This window comes from Mytilus edulis, chromosome 10 (genome assembly GCF_963676685.1).
Source record: "Mytilus edulis chromosome 10, xbMytEdul2.2, whole genome shotgun sequence".
NCBI classification, from domain to species: domain Eukaryota; kingdom Metazoa; phylum Mollusca; class Bivalvia; order Mytilida; family Mytilidae; genus Mytilus; species Mytilus edulis.
In genome coordinates, this window is record NC_092353.1 from 61,898,468 (window position 1) to 61,916,854 (window position 18,387).

Consider the following 18,387-nt stretch of genomic DNA (forward strand, 5'->3'; position numbering starts at 1 on the left):
ATGCTGTTGTTTGTCATTTTTCCTTTTTTTGACATGGCGTTGTTTCTGTTCGACTAATTATGAGTTTGAATTTTCCATTAGTAACTTTCACTACTCTTTCATTTCCGTTTTCAACAAGAAGGAGGTATAAATTCGGACTAACTTATTCTTTAATATGTCTAACAAAAAAGATTGATCTCAACGACATCTGAAAACAAATCTGACCCATTGTAAACAGTGAGTCTGTGAAAATTTCAGCGATATCTACATTCAAAAGTCTCCCCTCTCAAAAAATTGTTTCAAGAATTTGCCAAAAAAATAGGATTTATTCTTTAATTTACATATTAATGTACAGTACATTTGCCTACATACGTGTTAGTGTTCAAGTTTTTCAAATTTATTAGTTAAACTATGATCTGTTTGTGTATTTAGCATTTAATTATTCTTAACATGTATTTTTAATACGTCACATTTAACCGCGTTGGGCTAGTAAATACATATTTTGCGAAATGTATACTAGTCATAAAAAAAAAAGAAACAATATAATGTATTTTCAATAAAGAATGAAATTAGAAACACTAGACAAAGGTAAAAAATTGCCCAATTTATTTGCAGAGTATTATTTTCTTACCAAAAATTTTTAGCAAAAGAAGCGATTTTTTCTTTAAAAATCGTATTTTAACCCCAAAAAAATCAATTGGTTGTAAGAATTGGGGAACCTAATCTATCTTGAATGTCCTGTAACAAAGTATGCTTCCTGTTTGAAAAGTCAATGTCTGTACCAACTCGTATAAAAGCTTTGAGTTTAATTTCACGGACCTCTGACGACTCTAACTGATGGTAATTTATAAGTATGATTTGTCTTTCCTTATTTTGTTTAAAGTTATGCCAAATGTACTTCCATTCAATGGTTGTCCAAAACGTATCTTCAGTGTGATATTTGTCACAGAGTATGACTATATAGTTTTTACAAACATTTATATTATCAATCATAGCTTCTTCTCTGACTTCCCCGATGTTACCATCTCTACACGGTATGAAAGTCTTATAACATGCGCCTTGCAAGTAGGAATCCAATGTTTTCATTACCCAAAAACGCAGTTCAGTGTCATTGTCATCAAAAGATAAGAAAACATCGTATTTTAGTAATGGGTATATGTTCGAAGATTTCTGATTGACAAACTTTCTCTTTAAAATAAACAATTCGTAGCGGAATGTATACATTAAACCACAAAGTCCTAAGAGCAGAGCAATTATTAATCCAAATAAGATGTTAAAAAATGTCAAATTAGAGTCATCATTGCAGTATTTTCCTAAATCTAAACCAATAGTTGAAACATACCCATCGTCGATAAAACAGATAATTTCAGTGATATTTTTGCATTTTTCTGCACGCTTGTTTTTCACCCAGTTTACAAGCCAATGATCATCACAACTGCAAGATATTTTTATAATTCCCAATTTCATTATACAGGGATCAAACGATTGAATATCTCGAGGCAACTCATGTATACCGTTACCAGACAAATCAAGAACTGTGTTACTGCCTATAGATCCAATGGCATTGCTTGCTATGCTATTTAGTTTATTATTTGATATGCTAATGACAGACGATCTGTTGAAATATTGTCGATGTTCTAAAAACTCTATATTGTTACCATCGAATAGCAAAGTCAAGTTATCTCCTTCCGGAACAAGCTTTGGCAATGCAGTTAATCCAACACTAGTACAATTGACCACAGTTCTTCTGTTTTTCGGTTGATAAAAACAGTGACACTTTCTCGGACATTTATCAGCAGACGTTTTATTACAAATTAGCAAATCAAGTTTGTCCCCTTTCAAAAAATGGTCTATAATCGATAGTCCCCGATATTCAGGTGGATCCCAACATGTAACATTTAAGTAATCACGCCAGATTCTTTTTAACGCATCTTGTGAAAGTTCATAGAACGGTTCCATTCGGCAATCACAAGTCCATTTCAAATTTTGCAAAGATAATCGGAATTGCCAGACTTTTCCTAAAATTTTTATATCTTGTATTCCTAGATCTTTGAAGTCAAACCATTGTGTCATATCATTTGAATCCAAATTAAGGAATCCTCCCTTATAATTTTTGTTGACATCAAAACGAAAATTTTGTTCATTTACCATTTGTACAATTTTGTTTGAAGAGAAATCATACCGACAGAAATAATATTCTGAGAACACATTACTTATATCAAGTTTCGTCATATTGTTCCAGGATAAATCGACCCAATAAATAGCTATCGTTGTTCCCGCCAGAGTATATGGTTCTACGGTTTTTATTCCATTATGAGTCAAACGTAATTCTCTTAATAAAGGTAAATGCTTAAACGTGCTATTCCCAATTGACTCAATGGAATTATGACTCAAATCAAGCTTATCGAGCATCTGTAAGCATGATATATTCCCAATCGATGAAATTTCATTGTAAGTGATTTCTATTTCTAAGATATTCACGAAATTGCATAAATTGTATGGTAAATGTGATAAAAATCCATTGTTATGTACCAATCTTGAATTTACTGTTGTTTCCCCTATGAGTTGAGCTATACCCCCTCTTCGCGTATACTTCAAAACTAAATCATAAATCCATGGGTTAAATTTCCAAGACGGTTTAGCCAAACAAGTGCAGCAACGATCTTTCGATGTAACATTTAGTGTCCAACCTATCGTACAAATATCGGTCGGGCAAAGTAGATCAGTTTTTCTAACAAATGGCGGAATCCACTTTTCCCATGTCTCAAACTTCGTGTTTTCTATTGATTGAACAATTAAAATAATAGAAAAGACACACCAAATCATTGTTAGACTGTAATCAATGTTCAGCTGCAGCGATAAGAATACTGTTAAACTATATATTCCGGGTTTAAGATATACACACAAAGTTTCATTGTCATGTTTATACCCATAGAAGTGTAAAACACAAGTATGCTGACTATTTAAATGGTTGCTTAAGGTCCTTTTTGCAACTGGAAGTTTTATCACGATTGTAACTAGAGCCGTGGATTTTCCAAACAGTCATCAACATTATAGTTCAATAGGTCTGTTCTATATTCAAAAGGCGGAGTCAGATGTTTATTGTAATGGAGGACGGTTTTGTAAAGATTGATAAATGAGAGGAATAAAAACAAAGTCATATTACTTGTTCCGTCTTTACTTTAGAGCTTCATCGATTTCGAATTTGATACATCAGAATTGATATGTATCAATTCCGTTTTTTTGAAAATATAATGTTTAAATGTTATATTTAAATGGATAGGAATAATACATGCAATAAAAAAGTATTTAAATGTTGGTGAACATGCAATACTTCAACAATGGCTTAAACACATCACTGACCATGCATAGGTTAATTCTATCAAGGTGATAATAAATCGTTTAAAGGGAAAATTCGCGATTTTTTTCTTATGGTTTAAATATGTTCATAATGACATAATATATATATTCACAAAGTTTTATCGCTAAATGTGCAGTAATAAAGGAGAAATTCAATAATTAATGAATCGTAGATTTAATAGTAGTGCGACTTTTCACATGCATGTGTCTAATGACTTTATTTCATGTCATTATTATAAACAATTATTATAAACAAGTAAGCACACGAGTTCGTGTCAAGATGTACTACAGACTTAAACTTTTGTTTTATTTTCAATAGTAGCTGTAAATCTTAAATGTGTGTTTGCAAAGAAAATAAAAAAATGTCTTCACTGGGATCTCCAGAGCTGAAACCTACACTCTTCAGTTTAGCAGGGACGTAACGCTATTGAATTTTCGCATATAGAATCTTTACAGACACAGCCACTGTCGCACAGTTGTGCTTTCCAACGACGTGTCTACTTAGCTACAGAATGTTGCGTCCAAATAATGACTGTGCAATACATTCTCAAAAATTTCGCAATTCTTGGACATAAACCACACCCTTTCGTAGTAAGAAAAAAGATTCTATATATATGAAGGTGTCGTTTTAAAGTTACACAATGAACATACTTTACCATTATAAAATTAAAACTTTAAATGCAAGGTTAAGATTGAAAGGTCTCCACACCATATATATGTGGACACAAAGACCTATAAACGCAGGCCCTATGTTTAGTGTTTAACCCTTTTTCCTTTCTCTTAAGTCTTCTTACCCTTCTTAGTCATATGCTTGTGTTTATCAAGCATATAACTGACATAAGCAATATGTTTTTCAACGAATGAATCAATTCTACAAGGCATTGATGCATTATTTGTATTTGATGTAGCTGCTGCATGTCCAGCGACAAATATAATAGTCATATTTCAAAAAGATAGTAATATGTATGTGTTGCAAAACATTGCTTTAGTTAAATTGAAATTCCAGTTAACAGATTCTACAAGGCATTCAAGAAGAACTTTTAATCATCAGTGAATCTGCTTCATGTCCAGCGACAAATATATCAGTCAAAATACAAGAAGAGAGTAACATGTATCTGTTGCAAAACATTGCTTTCAGACAATTTAAAATCCTTTCAACATGTTCTTGTTTGCCAAACCAAAATACGATGTAGGACACGTCTAAAATAAACCCTGATTTATTGCATTGCTTTTTTTTTTGGTGTTTAATGCCACTTTCATTACTACCGGCTTTTCATTGCGGACATTTATTATCAGCAGAAACGGGGGAAAAACGAAACAAGTGGTAGCATCCGCAAAGATTCATTGAATACATATTTTATCACTTGAAAGGGAATAATTCGACCTCATTGAACCTGTATTCATGTGAACTTCAATATAACCCCATAAGAATGTCAACATTGAAAGTGAAACAAAGGTAAATCATTTGATTAAAATTGATTAAGGAAATGGGGAATGGGGGAATGTGTCAAAGCGACAACAACCCCACCATAGAGCAGAAAACAGCCGAAGGCAACCAATTGGTCTTCAATGTAGCGAGAAACTCCCGCACCTGTAGGCGTCCTTCAGCTGGCCCCTAAAAAATATGTATACTAGTTCAGTGATAATGGACGTCATACTAAACTCCGAATTATACACAAGAAACTAAAATTAAAAATCATACAAGACTAACAAAGGCCAGAGGCTCCTGATTTGGGACAGGCGCAAAATTGCGGCGGGTTATGACTGATTCGATCCACAAAAACTCTTTCTTATACAGGTAAACACGGTGATTAACATTTATTTTTCATCTATTATATGAAATCAAATAGACATAGACAAAGTCCAACTGCACGAGTTTGCTTTTAAATCTATTCATATCTATATTTTTGTTTACATCGCTTGTATAAATATGGTAATCGGATGACGTTAGAGGTCAACTCGACAGTTAATTAGATTGCCTCTTGACTAAAATACACACGAAACGAAGTTACGTATTTTCATGCCTGTGTCCTGTTAAATAATTCCTTCATGTCATGCTCTATGCTCATTTTAACATGGGTAGGCATTATATTTGTCGATATTTTACACTGAGTGTTAAAATGAGCATAGAGCATGACATGAAGGAATTATTTCGATTCTAATAAGACAAATACAGTATTTTTATAGGTCGGAAAGCGTACGAAAATACCGTAAAAATGTTTGGCTTTTCCCGTTTCCTCCTTGAGGAGTCACTCTGTGTATTACATTTCATATTTGATAAGTTTAAAAACTATATCAGGGTAAATATATGTTGTTTATAAAAATATATAATAAAAGTTTATGTTAGCTACTTAAATGTATATATTTTAAAGGATAACGATGGAAATAACGTTAGTATACACAGTAAGTTCGTGCGCATGTGTCAAACATATTTTGTTTTCATTATAACACGGCTTTGTTTACAAAGCGTAATAAGGACGTCATATTAGAAGCCTATTCAATGACATGAATATACAATTTACGTGTGATAGAGGTAACGAGTGTGGAAAAATATATGCCCTTCGGACTTTTATTTGTTTGTGAGTGAATTGGTCGAGTTTATACACCAATAAATTCCTTTAAAAGGCGTTTAATCCTATAATAACAACTGCTGACGAGGCTCAGCTTGTTTGATGCATGTACATTGGAATGCAAACAAAAAGTTGATAGTTAGCCGCATAAAATAAGCAGGAAGCCTAACGTTTTCTTTCTCACGCTATTATATAATTGAATAAATTACTGTTATTTCTGATTAGTTTGTTTATTTTCTTTCTTTCTTTACTATGATTTTTACAAAATTTAAAAAAATCATGCGCTTAATCGTGTTAATGGTTGTTATTAATCTCAATATTTTGACTGACTTACTTCATTTTGAATCCTCGGTTTTGATGTATTAAACCACGTGCCTTGCTTTTGTTGCTTGCTTGTGTAATACACACATTGAAAATTGAAGTTGTAGTTCACCTGAAGACATTTTATATGAACATGATCATGCAATCCAGATATATCTAAATGGTCCATTTATGGCAGAGTTTTTAAAACAAACAGCTGTTATCCTTTCCCAGTATTGCAAGTCACGACAAAAAATAAATTAGATGTCTTCTGCATGGATAATTTATAAAACTTATTGCTAATATTTACAGTGTAAAATATTAAATTTGTCCTTGATTTGATGGCTTGCTTCGTAAAGGGAGGGGGCTTTCCATACTAAAAATGCAGAGTATACTAGCGTCATTTAACTATATATTTATGTCTCACGTGGTGCTGCATATAATTATAGTGAACACCTCGTTTTATATGAATTTATTGATGAATGTTGGTTTTTGTTTTTGTTTTTGTTTACATTTTTTTTACATTAGCGCAAAATATAAGGTACAGAAAATAACGCACGATAAAGTTCAAAATTAATTTTAGAAAAAGCACTTGATTCACATTGCCATTTTAATTGATATTTTAAAGTGTGTCTTTCTATGGTGTGATATTATACTATTGTTTCGGATAAGGGAGAAGGTTTAGTACCATTAAAACATTAAAACCCGCTGCAATTGTTCAAGTTCATCTGTCCTAAGTCAGGAATCTGAAGTTCACGGTTGATGTGGCCATGGTTCATGAGTGTTTCTTGCTTCTTGATTTTTGTATATGGATTAGACCGTTGGTTTTCCAGTTTGAATAGTTATACACTAATTATTTTTGGTAGCTTACAACTGCAGGGCCGTAAATTACCTGCCCTGTAAAAAAAATTGGACCCATTTTATGCAGAAAAGGATATTTTTTCGGGCCTTTTCCTTGTATGCAATGTACCTTCCAAGAATACACGACTTGTTAATTTTTTGTTACATTTCAATAAATATGCGCCTGGGAATATATTAAAAATAGTTATAAACCAGAGTTATAGTACGTGTCCCGGTAGAGTAAGATTTGTTTTCGCTTTATCCTGCTTTATGACTCTTTACAAGCTACTTTTACTTTAGTTTTGGGGAAAATTTGCAAAGACTTAAAATGAAAGCCCCCTGAAGTTGGTAATTTTTTTTTTGTTAATCCGGCTTATTTGGTTGTCCAAATCGAACGAATTTTGACTTCGTTTCAAAGACACAATTGTCAAACCTTAAAATGAAAATGCATACTCAATAACTCATAACTTTATCCATCAAGTTCAAATTATTAAAACGTAGCAATGTTTGTATACACCAAAACGTTTTATTCTGGCTTTGTCAAATGCTAAGGTGATTTTTTCTGACTCGGGACGAATCCCATCTCTTTAGCACTTCTATGCATTCAATATTGCCAACATTGTCACTTCTATGTATGCAGATGCAGTAGTATTTGGTGGGAAACTTTTATGTGTGCAAAGGAGTTGAGTTGGGTACCGACCGTTCAGATCTAAATATTGAACACACCTGCATGCCATTATGATTAACCACCTTTTTGTTTTAACTTACAACCAGTGCTATAAAAATAATGCATGATTTTAACCAATTTTTTCTTTCCAGTGTTTTTTTTCTCCATTTTTTTTGTCAGCCCACAATAGGAGGCAACTGCCTACATGCCTCTATTTAATTTACGGCCCTGCAACTGAAATATTCAGTGTCACGATTTTTTATTTATTTTATATTTATCCAATGATCAGCAGAAATTTATATGGAGGACTTCACAATTTTAATCTTCTCTCCAAATAATTGTCACTATCTCAGACATCATAGGTTTTTGCAGAGACATTTGTATCTAGTCGTTTTTCCTTCTCGTAAGCTCATACCTCGCTGTGCGACTATTAATTTTAAGGTGTCTTCCTCCATCTTGGATTGTAAAAAACAGAGAATCAAAGGTCCAGATTTTCCATCAAGTTAGCAAAATTTGATGCAGGAATGCAGATGTTTAATGTGCATTTTCCTTTAAAAGTACCAATTTATAAGAATATAACTTCTAAATATTGATATTTTTGCAAATGTTAATTATTTTTGGTTGTTTTTTTTTTTTTTATTTTAATTGGCATTTTAAGGGGAGGTAACTAAAAAAGTGCATTTTCTGAAGGATTCTGTATCATTATTTTGTATTTTAGCCGGAAAAAACGTACGGTGACCATATCTTTTCTTTTGACATTCTAAAAGCAGTGTCTGAAAGCTATATTTTCCTGAAGTATTTAACAATTCTATCATTTTGTTTAGTTTCTAATCACAAAATGGTGTTTTTCCTGTATACATAATCCATACAAAATGTGTCATTTTGTCCCGTCCTGTAGCTTGAGAAAATGCGCGGTGACCTATCATTTTTATTATATTTTTCAACATGTATCAATAGATACAACGTTTTGGCAAAGTATGAACAAATTCTATCATTTTTATTTTAGACTCCCATACCACCTTAATAGTTAATTTCCTGTCACATTCATATTTCTAAATACATATATACTTTTTCATCAACTAAAACGTTTTTTCAAGTCTAAGGATTCAAATAGTTTGAAAATCCAGTTAGAATTTGAGATCTCTTGTATATGTCACAGATAATTATGCCCTCCCCCTTTTCCCTGTCAATTTAATGACAATTAAACTTACGAAAAGTACTAATATTACGTGTGTAATGTTAATTCAAGACCTGGTTCATCGTAATCGCTTATCGCTTCAGTTATTATTTATTAAGAACGAGTGCACAAAATTAATCGGAATTTTCTTGCTTCCGTTCCGTCATATCACCAAATTTAGTATCAAATTAGGAACCGGAAACGAAGTTGATACCAAGACAACATCAACAATATGGAGGAAGAAAATAAATCTCCTCGACAAGTTACTATCAAAACCCCCGAAGGAGATCACAAATCATCGAAAAATAATGAAGTATGTTTTAAGAATAAAATGGTCCCTTTTTGAACTGATAGAATGGCAACACATAATCATAATGTTATCTTTTGCAGGCAGTTATTTTTATTGAATCAATTTGCACCTCGTTGGTTAGCAATACATTGTAGCTTCATAGCTTGATCGCCTCGAGTCCTAGGTCGTGATTTGGATCCCTGACGCGGTTAAGACTAATATTTTAAAATTAGTATTTGCTAATGATCTGCTTGGCAAGTATACAATCATGCACTTGAAAGAGAAGCAGAACTGGTCTGCTACGTATACCGCCTAACGCTGTAATGGTGAAAATAAAAATGTACCAGTCTGGGTAGCCAGGGTAAGGTATTACAGATGTATGTCATTGTTCAGACTGTTTTTAGCCATTAAAATTCCAGTCAGTCTGTAGAACAAAACTACATGTATTACCATATCAAATGTAAAAATTCATATGTGATGCAGTTTGCAGCAAGACTGATTTCTGCATGATGATCCTTATACATTTGTGCATGTACATTTTTTTTAACTTGAATAAATACAGCTAATTTAGTCACTGCTGACCATTTTCTAAATTCTTTCAGAGTAAAACTTAGCCATTCAAGTTTATAAAATTATCTTTAGAGTCATATGAAATGAGATTCCTGAAATTTTATTTTCTTATTAGGATTATTGAAGTATAATTGAACCAATGCATGCATACAATAACCAATACATATATATATACATGTTCTAAATAAGTCTTGCATGCACATTTTTATGCACCATTTATATATGGGCATTATGTTTTCTAGTCTCTGCGTTCGTCTGTCTGTTCTGCTTCAGGTTAAAGTTTTTGGTCAAGGAAGTTTTTGATGAAGTTAAAGTCCAATCAACTTGAAACTTAGTATACATATTCCCTATGATATGATCTTTTCAATTTCAAAGCAAAATTTTAGATTTAGATTTTCCCTCATTTTCACAGTCCACTGAACATATTATTGTATGACGTAAATTTTACATTGAGGTTCTGAAAAAATAAATCACTAATTCACAAACATTCCAACTGACTCCATTTTCAGTAAACATCATCTGTAACAAACGTAAATTTTATAGCTACCCCTTTTCAAGCAGAACCAAATACAATGAAAGTCCCAACTACATGTATGTACTGGCTTCTGAAGCTACACAAAACACCTTTATACAAATATAGATTTATTTCGTCTTCAAGCCATTATTCAACTACTAAATTGTCTTTTCTTCTTACCAGTACACTTGGTACAATCAAAAACCTGATAATAAATTGTTCAAATGAGGCCTTTAAAAGTAGTGGAATTAATTACTTTTTGAACACCTTGAAGCGTGAAAATAAGCCCAGTGACCCAATTTTTTTTGTTTAAAGCATGATATAAACTACATTTTGGCAAATTATTAAAAAATTCTATGGATTATAATTTAGACACCCCATCTACCTTAATATTGATTCACTTACATTTATAGGGTCTTTGCATCGGAATTAAACACATTTATTTAAAAACCAGTTGTTTGCATGACATCAGTTATGTTCTTCTCATATACAATGTATGTTATGATGATATGATACTAAACCCCTAACGGGAGGGATTGTGGGTCAGACAAGGTTTTACTGTCAATGGCAATTGCTATCCTATATAAAAAACCTTGCTGACTAAAGATTGTTAACTTTTGTTGCCAAAGTTTACTAGATAGAGATATTGATAAACAATAGAAACAGAACACTTGAAAAGCATAACATATAAGTGAATTGAAAGAGCTATATATTTTCTACATGTATGTGTTCCCATTTGTTAATTAAACTATTCCTTGACAGTTCTTATTAAATTGATAATTTTATGCTGTAACAGTGTATTAAAATCTGTTCTCTTATAATTTGTTATTTTCATTTGCAATTTGTACCTTCAAGAGCATGTATATTGTGTAATTAACATAATGTTTAGCTACATGTAGTGTGCCCATTTATATGCAATAAAATTAACGGTACCAATTTTGTTGCACCAGATGCGCATTTCGACAATACATGTCTCTTCAGTGATGCTCGTGGCCAAAATATTTGAAATCCAAAGCTTATATAAAAGATGCAAGTTACAAGATATAATTAAAATGACTTTTTCAGGATGAATATGAAGACACAGACGCTGACACTGATAAAGAAGGAGAGTCATCTCGACCTCAGTCCATGAGGATAGATCTGACTAGAGTCAGGAGTGCATACTCAGCCAGAACTCACAAAGAATCAAACTTACCATCTGTCTTAACTGATTATGGAATGGAAGATGATAAAACAAAAGTAATATATTTTATGTCTGAATTATGCATGAACTTCCAGGATTCTACAATTACAAGAAACAAAGTGTTCACTTGAATACATCATCTTACTCATTTATGAATTTAATGAACATAGGATGTATTCAAAATACCCTCAACTTGATGTATTAAACATAATAATGTCATGGATGGTGTTTATATATATGGAAGTTTTTAACGACCTTGACTGGCTATACAGCCCTTGCACGGTCAGCCCTGGCTTGCGCCTTTTTGGGCATTAAATAATTTAATTTTTACCATGTGGTAAATGACATAATTTAGTGATGGTGTTTACTGTTTTGTTTTGAGTTTTATACTTTGATAGATTCTTATGTTAAAAATGTTTCCATAACCAACAACACTCTAGTATCATGACAATCTTTTCAATTAAATATGCAACATACAATAGCTAATTTCTTTGAATTTGTAATCAAGAAAATAACAGGACTGTAATTAATAGCCTAGGTGGTTTAGTTGTCTAGCGTGTCGGGCATAGAGCAAGACGATTTTGGTGCCAAGATATCTTAGTAGCATGAGGTTCGAATTCCAGCCAGGGAAGGACAAAAACATTGCTTCCACAAATTCACAGATCTAACATTGTTAACTTAGTCAAATTATATATACAGAATGTGTTTTCATCCTTGTATTGCCATCACTCGTGATCTGATGGAAACAAATCTGTCGTAGAGTTGTCATTGGTTCTGACTTTTTATGCCCCATTTATGGGCATTATGTTTTCTGGTCTGTGCATCTGTCTGTTCGTGCGTTGTCTGTTCGTCCGCCCGTCTGTGCATCTGTCTGTCCCATTTCAGGTTAAAGTTTTTGGTCGAGGTAGTTTTTGATGAAGTTCAAGTCTAATCAACTTGAAACTTAGTACACATGTTCCCTATGATATGATCTTTCTAATTTTAATGCCAAATTAGAGATTTTTCCCAATCTTCACGATTCACTGAACACAGAAAATGATATTGTGGATGGGTCATCCGTGTACTGGGGACACATTCTTGTTTATCTTATTATATATATACATGTATACGTATATTATTGATACACATTTTTAATATTTCAGGAAAAAGGCAGAAGAAAAAAGAAAAAGATCAGATCTGAAAAAGAAAATGATCATGATATGGATGGAAATACTGAAAAGAGAAAAAAGAAAAGGGAAGAGGTAGGAAAAAGACAAAACTTTAGTGAATACCAGTAATATACTACAAATGTATATATATACAATTTCTTCCAAAGCCTAGTTTTTTTTTTTATGGAGTTGGATACGGAAATCATTTAGTTAAAATAATCATAGAGTACTGTTAATTGAGAAATTATTACAATGTTTTTTATTATTGCAAAAAATGCACATTTTGAAATTTTTTTATATGAATCAAAAAAATCACAATAATAAATGCAAGCAATAATTTTGAATTTACATAACTTTATTCCTATTCATCCTTCAAAAATTCTTATTATTTCCTCAATTTTCTTTTCATATTGTAGTAATTAATTGATTTACATCTACATGTTCTTGTTCTGTTTATCGAAATCTAATAGATATCTTTATACATTGTACATGTATATACAATCAGAAACAAGCTACATGTATTAGGCTTTTCAAACATCTATTATTGCCTTTATAAGAACATTCAAGACTATTAAGAATGTACCTGTAGTAAAAATACCCTGGTAGGGCCTTAAAATTCTACTGGGTCCTTGAAAAAAGTTTGGCCCCTGGAGACAATTTTAGGTATTTTTCCTGCATGTATTGCAGATTTCTGTGTAGTATTTTAACTGACAAGCATAAAAATAAGTCTACAAAAAGCTGCTGCCCTCTGCATTACAACTTAACCTTTAGACCCAACATGCATAAAAAAAAATCTATTGAAGGCTGGGCTAGAAATATACGTCCTTGGTACCGTTAATGCTGTTACCCAAAATAAAGTCGATTTTCATCTAGCATAAAAGTGACTAAACCCCCTCAAACTACAAGCTGAAACCCCTGCAGTTTACATAAGACAATGTTGACATGCCCATTTTGAAATATCAATCATTGTGATAAAGTGTCCTTTTCATCATTGGCTCCCTACCCTTTTGAAATCCTATCTGGAACACTGTCAGCTACATGTATCTTCTTACCTTTTATAGCTGTAGATACAGTAACAGTATATTAGTATTTCCTTAGTACAAAATTGTATGTAGCTTTCAGATTTCTCTTTTATAGGATACAGCAATTGTAATTATTCTAAAAAAAAAATCTGTTTGTTTTTGTTTATAAAGTTCCAGGAAATATCTTTTCTGTTCAGTTTAGTTAGAAATTTCTTTTCAGAGAATATATCGGTGACCCTTCTTTAATTTTTGTGATCACTTTTTTTCCTGTACATTTCCTGCATGGAAACTGGCATGCAACACTTGATATACAATGTACGTTGCATGCTATTACTGCAAATAATGCATTTATATTCAGATATTGTACAATAGAAAGTTCTTCAAATAAGTCAGTTCTGATATGTCAATGTTTTAACAGTTTATTAGTTGAGAAGATTAAACGATTTTATGCCATCTAAAAAATGTTTTTTAATTGTATCAAAAAGATAATTCTTTGATGTAACACAAATATTTCAGAACAGAAGAAAGGTAATATAAAACTTGGCAAAGGTTGCATTGCTTGATTGATTCACCAATTCTGAATCTGAGGCATTCAAGATAAAAAAAAAATCAAAATTATGCACCAAAGCATTCTCTCATTGGTTAAGAAATTCTTATACTCCTGATATTTAGCCAATGAAGTGATGAGGATTTGACATTGGTGTATAAAGAATGAACACACCCATAATCTTTCAGATTTAAAAAAGTAATTAGCACATTTCTTCTAAATCAGAACAAGATAAAGGCATTTATCATAATAAGGGGCAATTTTAAGGTGTGACAATCAAATGTTTGAAAAGATGTCTGATGTATAATTGGCATCTGACAATTCTTCATAATGTACATAAAATTATGTGCAACTGATTGTCTGAAGTTTGAAGCAATTTTCGTGTCTTGCAGACCAGGTAATTTGATTCTTCATTAGTGTAGATCATTACTATCTTTATACATGTATATAATATGAAGTAAAAACAAAATTATTTATAGATTTCAATTGAAAGTATACAATAACTATGACATTGATTATAATATATTAATTGGTTTAAGCCATCATGTGGTGACCCCCTATGGATCTGAAGGGGGACCTGGGTTAGTAAATTTCAAATTAGGTTCATGACGTCACGTCTATTTTAATAGTTATTGCAGCTGTTGTATTTCATTGTTTATTTTTCTACAAAACGCAGCAGGAAAGTACTGTGTGTGATATATTCGATAAACCATAGAGGGTGAGTAAAATTCATTGGAGCTTCGGCCTTTGGCCTCACTCCCTATGCATTTTACTAACTTTTTATGGGGTCAGTAGCAACCCATATAATGTATATATAATGTTAAACCTTCTAATTATTTGATTCTTTATCTTTGATCTTTGCATAAATCCTGTACAAACCAAGGGAAAAATGTTCATTATTTTAGACTCCAATTGATTGGAAATCCATTGCTTTAATTTTGTATTCTTGATTCATATTTCCAGATATGTATTAAGGACTTTTAATAATTAAAGCACAGATTATAAATACCATCACTTTCATTACATTTAAATGTTTAAATTTGTCATTTACCAGAAAATATTTTGACCTTCACTGCAGTTCAATAGAACACATCCTATCTACAGCAACTAAGTTCTAAGATTTAGTGAAACTGTGCTCTCAAGATTTAGTCTCTATTTTAAGCATTACATTTCTTAGCTTAGTATGTTGCCAGTGCACTGTGGTTTTTCTAGCAAAAAGCAACAAAGTGGATGCACTTCGTCTTGTACATCTCCTCAAAGAGATGGTTCTCTAATGCTTATAGTCTTGTTTTCATCAGCATCAATTTTCATTTACCAACAATGAAGTAGCACTTTATGATATATTGTAAATATTCCTAAGAAATTGAATATTGATTCAATAGTTAGGAAAATGGAGCCCAGATAACAACAGCATTTTATATTTTGAAAATTAAATGAAGTTTCTATTTATATATACTTAATTTGTACAGGTAAATGTTATAGAAATGTAATGCCAATCATTCTTAGAGGTTGATGTCATTCGCAGAAGTAAAGTCACATTTGATCACACAATGGCTCTTCATATACATGTAATTGATAACTACATATTTTGTCCTCATGATCAAATGATTGATTTTTAGTGAACTGATTTAATATCATGGTCAAATGTGAGGCTTAGAAATAATTAAGATCATTTTTTCAGTTTGGTCATGTAAATAAATCTTGAAATATTTATTGAAAAGTCTTAATTAAATAATCATATATTTATGTCTATGCACTGTAGTTTGCATGACTATGAAACCATCACAGTATTTTGTGATATGATTTTATATTTATAATGTGATATATGTATAAATTTAGATTGTCTATTTGTGATATGATTTTATATTTATAATGTGATGTATGTATAAATTTAGATTGTCTATCGGTCATCATCTGAGGTAGGAGATTTAACAGCAGATTTTACATACACAAACTGCATGAATCACAAGTGAAGATTTTTATTACATTTTGCTTATTTTCCAATTGAACATGGATCTTTACAACTTTTTCTATTTCTTATTCGTGAAGAGCAATTTTGCTTTTATTCTTGTCTTAAACTTTGGTCAGCAAAGCCTTATTATACCTTTCATCATATCAGAAACTTTTCTTATTCATTTTTTGTTGTTATTTACAGCTGAATGAGTTAACTGAATTTGATCCGTATAATACAACTCTAGAAAAACTAGAGAATAATGAAAATTTGCAACCCCAAAAAATTCTTAACATTAATATTGACAATGTCCTAATCAATACAGTGAAATGTTTAAGCTGAAAGCCTCATCAAATTGACATATTTTCACTTGTGAATAACCAGTAGCTTCAAAGAAAGTGTGATAACCCAAACTCTCATAAAAGAAAAAAATAACCTGCATGATAAATTAAAAAAGTAAGCTTTTTCAGCATGAAAGATAATTGTATTGTATCACTAAAATGTGATCAATGAAAGTAATTGTGATGTGAAATTTTAATCTACATGTATGCTCTGATTGTGAAAAATTGATAGCTCACATTAGTTTTAGCTCTACTTACCAAATCCTATCTACAAACAAAGACTGAACGTCTCTAAGGTTTTTTTTATTTAGGGGCATCATACTCTGTATATTCAAACTTAAATCTGAATCTAAAGTTTTTAAGTGTTTAATGATATTTATCATTTTATGGGAAGGGGTGTTCTACTGACACAGCCCTCTCCCTATTCCTGGCTTTAACTGTATGAACCTAAACATCTATGGCTAGTCTGGTGGTATATCTAATGGTTATTCCTAAAACATGTACTAGTCAAATTTAGGGGTTGATTTTTACTGACTGCCAAATTTGTAAAAAATGTAGTTAAATGAAAAGTAAAAATAATATTGTATGACATCTCAAGGTCATTTTCATGCCTCAATCTTTAAGAGAGTACATGTTTGGTGACTGTATCCATAATGACACAAACTAAGCTGAAGAAGAGATTACAAGTTAAAAGAAGACACAAAAGTAAACAAGATCATTTTTTAGAGAACGTAGAAGATTTAATCTTTATCCATCTTCAGTCACATACAATACATTTCAGAATCAGTTTAAGGTAGTACCTACCACTACAGGGAGATAACTCTGTAATATCAGCTAAACGTTTTAATTATGTTGTATAGTTAAGGTAATATTAAGCTTCTCAATGATCAAAATAAGTGTTTTTCAAACTGCTATATATCCAACCAAATTTTTCTGAGAAAATGATTGGTTCAAGTTTTTTGAAATTTTTACATTTTTGTCAAAAGGTCAAAGTAAATATTTTGTCAAAATTTTCTGAAAATCAAACGAGCCAAATTAATCAAGGTGTTAGGTACCACATTAAACTGATTCAAAGATTGTATAGAAAAATTTTAAAACAGACATAAAGATTTCTTATTGAACAACAAGTATTGATATTTTTTTGTTATGTATTTGTTTTTCTGATTTTGAAAGAAGTATACAAAGACACATACAAATACAAATCATGCTCAACATTTATTTTTAAAGTTTTGTGCTTTTCTTACCTTTTTTATGAACTTTCCTGAAAGCTGAGTGTTTTATGTGTGTTTGAAGTATTGAATTTTATGAAAATTGATATAAAGATAAACAAGAAATATAAAGAAAATTGTATGTCATTTAGCATAGACATGTATGCACGTTAGCTGAATCTTGGTCTAAATGCACATTTCTTGCATGATTTTAATGATCACAAAGGTTAAGGTTTAGCTTTATTCGCATTTCTGAGGGTAACTTTACTTTTAAAAATGATAATTTGTATATTTTGTCAACATGCCTTTATTTTATTAACCAACAAGTTTTTCCCGTTTTAACATCAATCTTTATTGTTCATTAACTTAGGAAATTGTCATTAATTTTGTTAGCAGTATGAGACTATCAATAATTTTGATAATCTAACAGTAATATATATGTGTGTGTACAAGTTAAGATAAAGATGAGGTATGAGAAGAGCCATTATTTTGCCAAGTAAAGAAATGAGGATGCATTATTCCCCATAAAAAGTTGTAAATACTCCTGCCAAGTGATTTCTTACCATAAAAATTAAATAACTACAAAATTGAATTTCTAAAAGCTATTAATTCATCATTTAGAAAAAGATAAATACATTGTCAATAATAAAATTGCATTATTTATGATTTGAAGACATTTTCTTTACTCGTCAAAATGGCAAAAGATTGTTCTCTATGATAC

General features: G+C 31.4%; 2 protein-coding genes across 10 annotated transcripts in view; one reads left to right on the forward strand and one right to left on the reverse strand.

Annotated features, from left to right (window-relative positions):
- Positions 1-285: 285 nt before the first annotated feature.
- LOC139491641 (toll-like receptor 6) lies at positions 286-2,958 on the reverse strand. The gene has a single exon (XM_071279419.1). It carries the CDS (start codon positions 2,803-2,805, stop codon positions 673-675), a length of 2,133 nt encoding a protein of 710 aa, XP_071135520.1. The 5' UTR covers positions 2,806-2,958; the 3' UTR covers positions 286-672.
- Positions 2,959-9,089: 6,131 nt separating this feature from the next.
- The window catches only part of LOC139491642 (uncharacterized protein DDB_G0284459-like), a 31,021-nt gene continuing 21,723 nt past the window's right edge, over positions 9,090-18,387 (forward strand). For 7 of the 9 annotated variants that reach the window (XM_071279420.1, XM_071279426.1, XM_071279422.1 and 4 more), the window contains exons 1-4: positions 9,090-9,206; positions 11,332-11,505; positions 12,592-12,690; positions 16,062-16,085. In XM_071279420.1, coding sequence (XP_071135521.1) covers positions 9,126-9,206; positions 11,332-11,505; positions 12,592-12,690; positions 16,062-16,085 — 378 coding nt within the window. In that variant the 5' untranslated portion in view covers positions 9,090-9,125. The remainder of the gene's footprint in view (positions 9,207-11,331; positions 11,506-12,591; positions 12,691-16,061; positions 16,086-18,387) is intronic. The other 2 variants (XM_071279423.1, XM_071279429.1) reach the window with 1 other exon arrangement.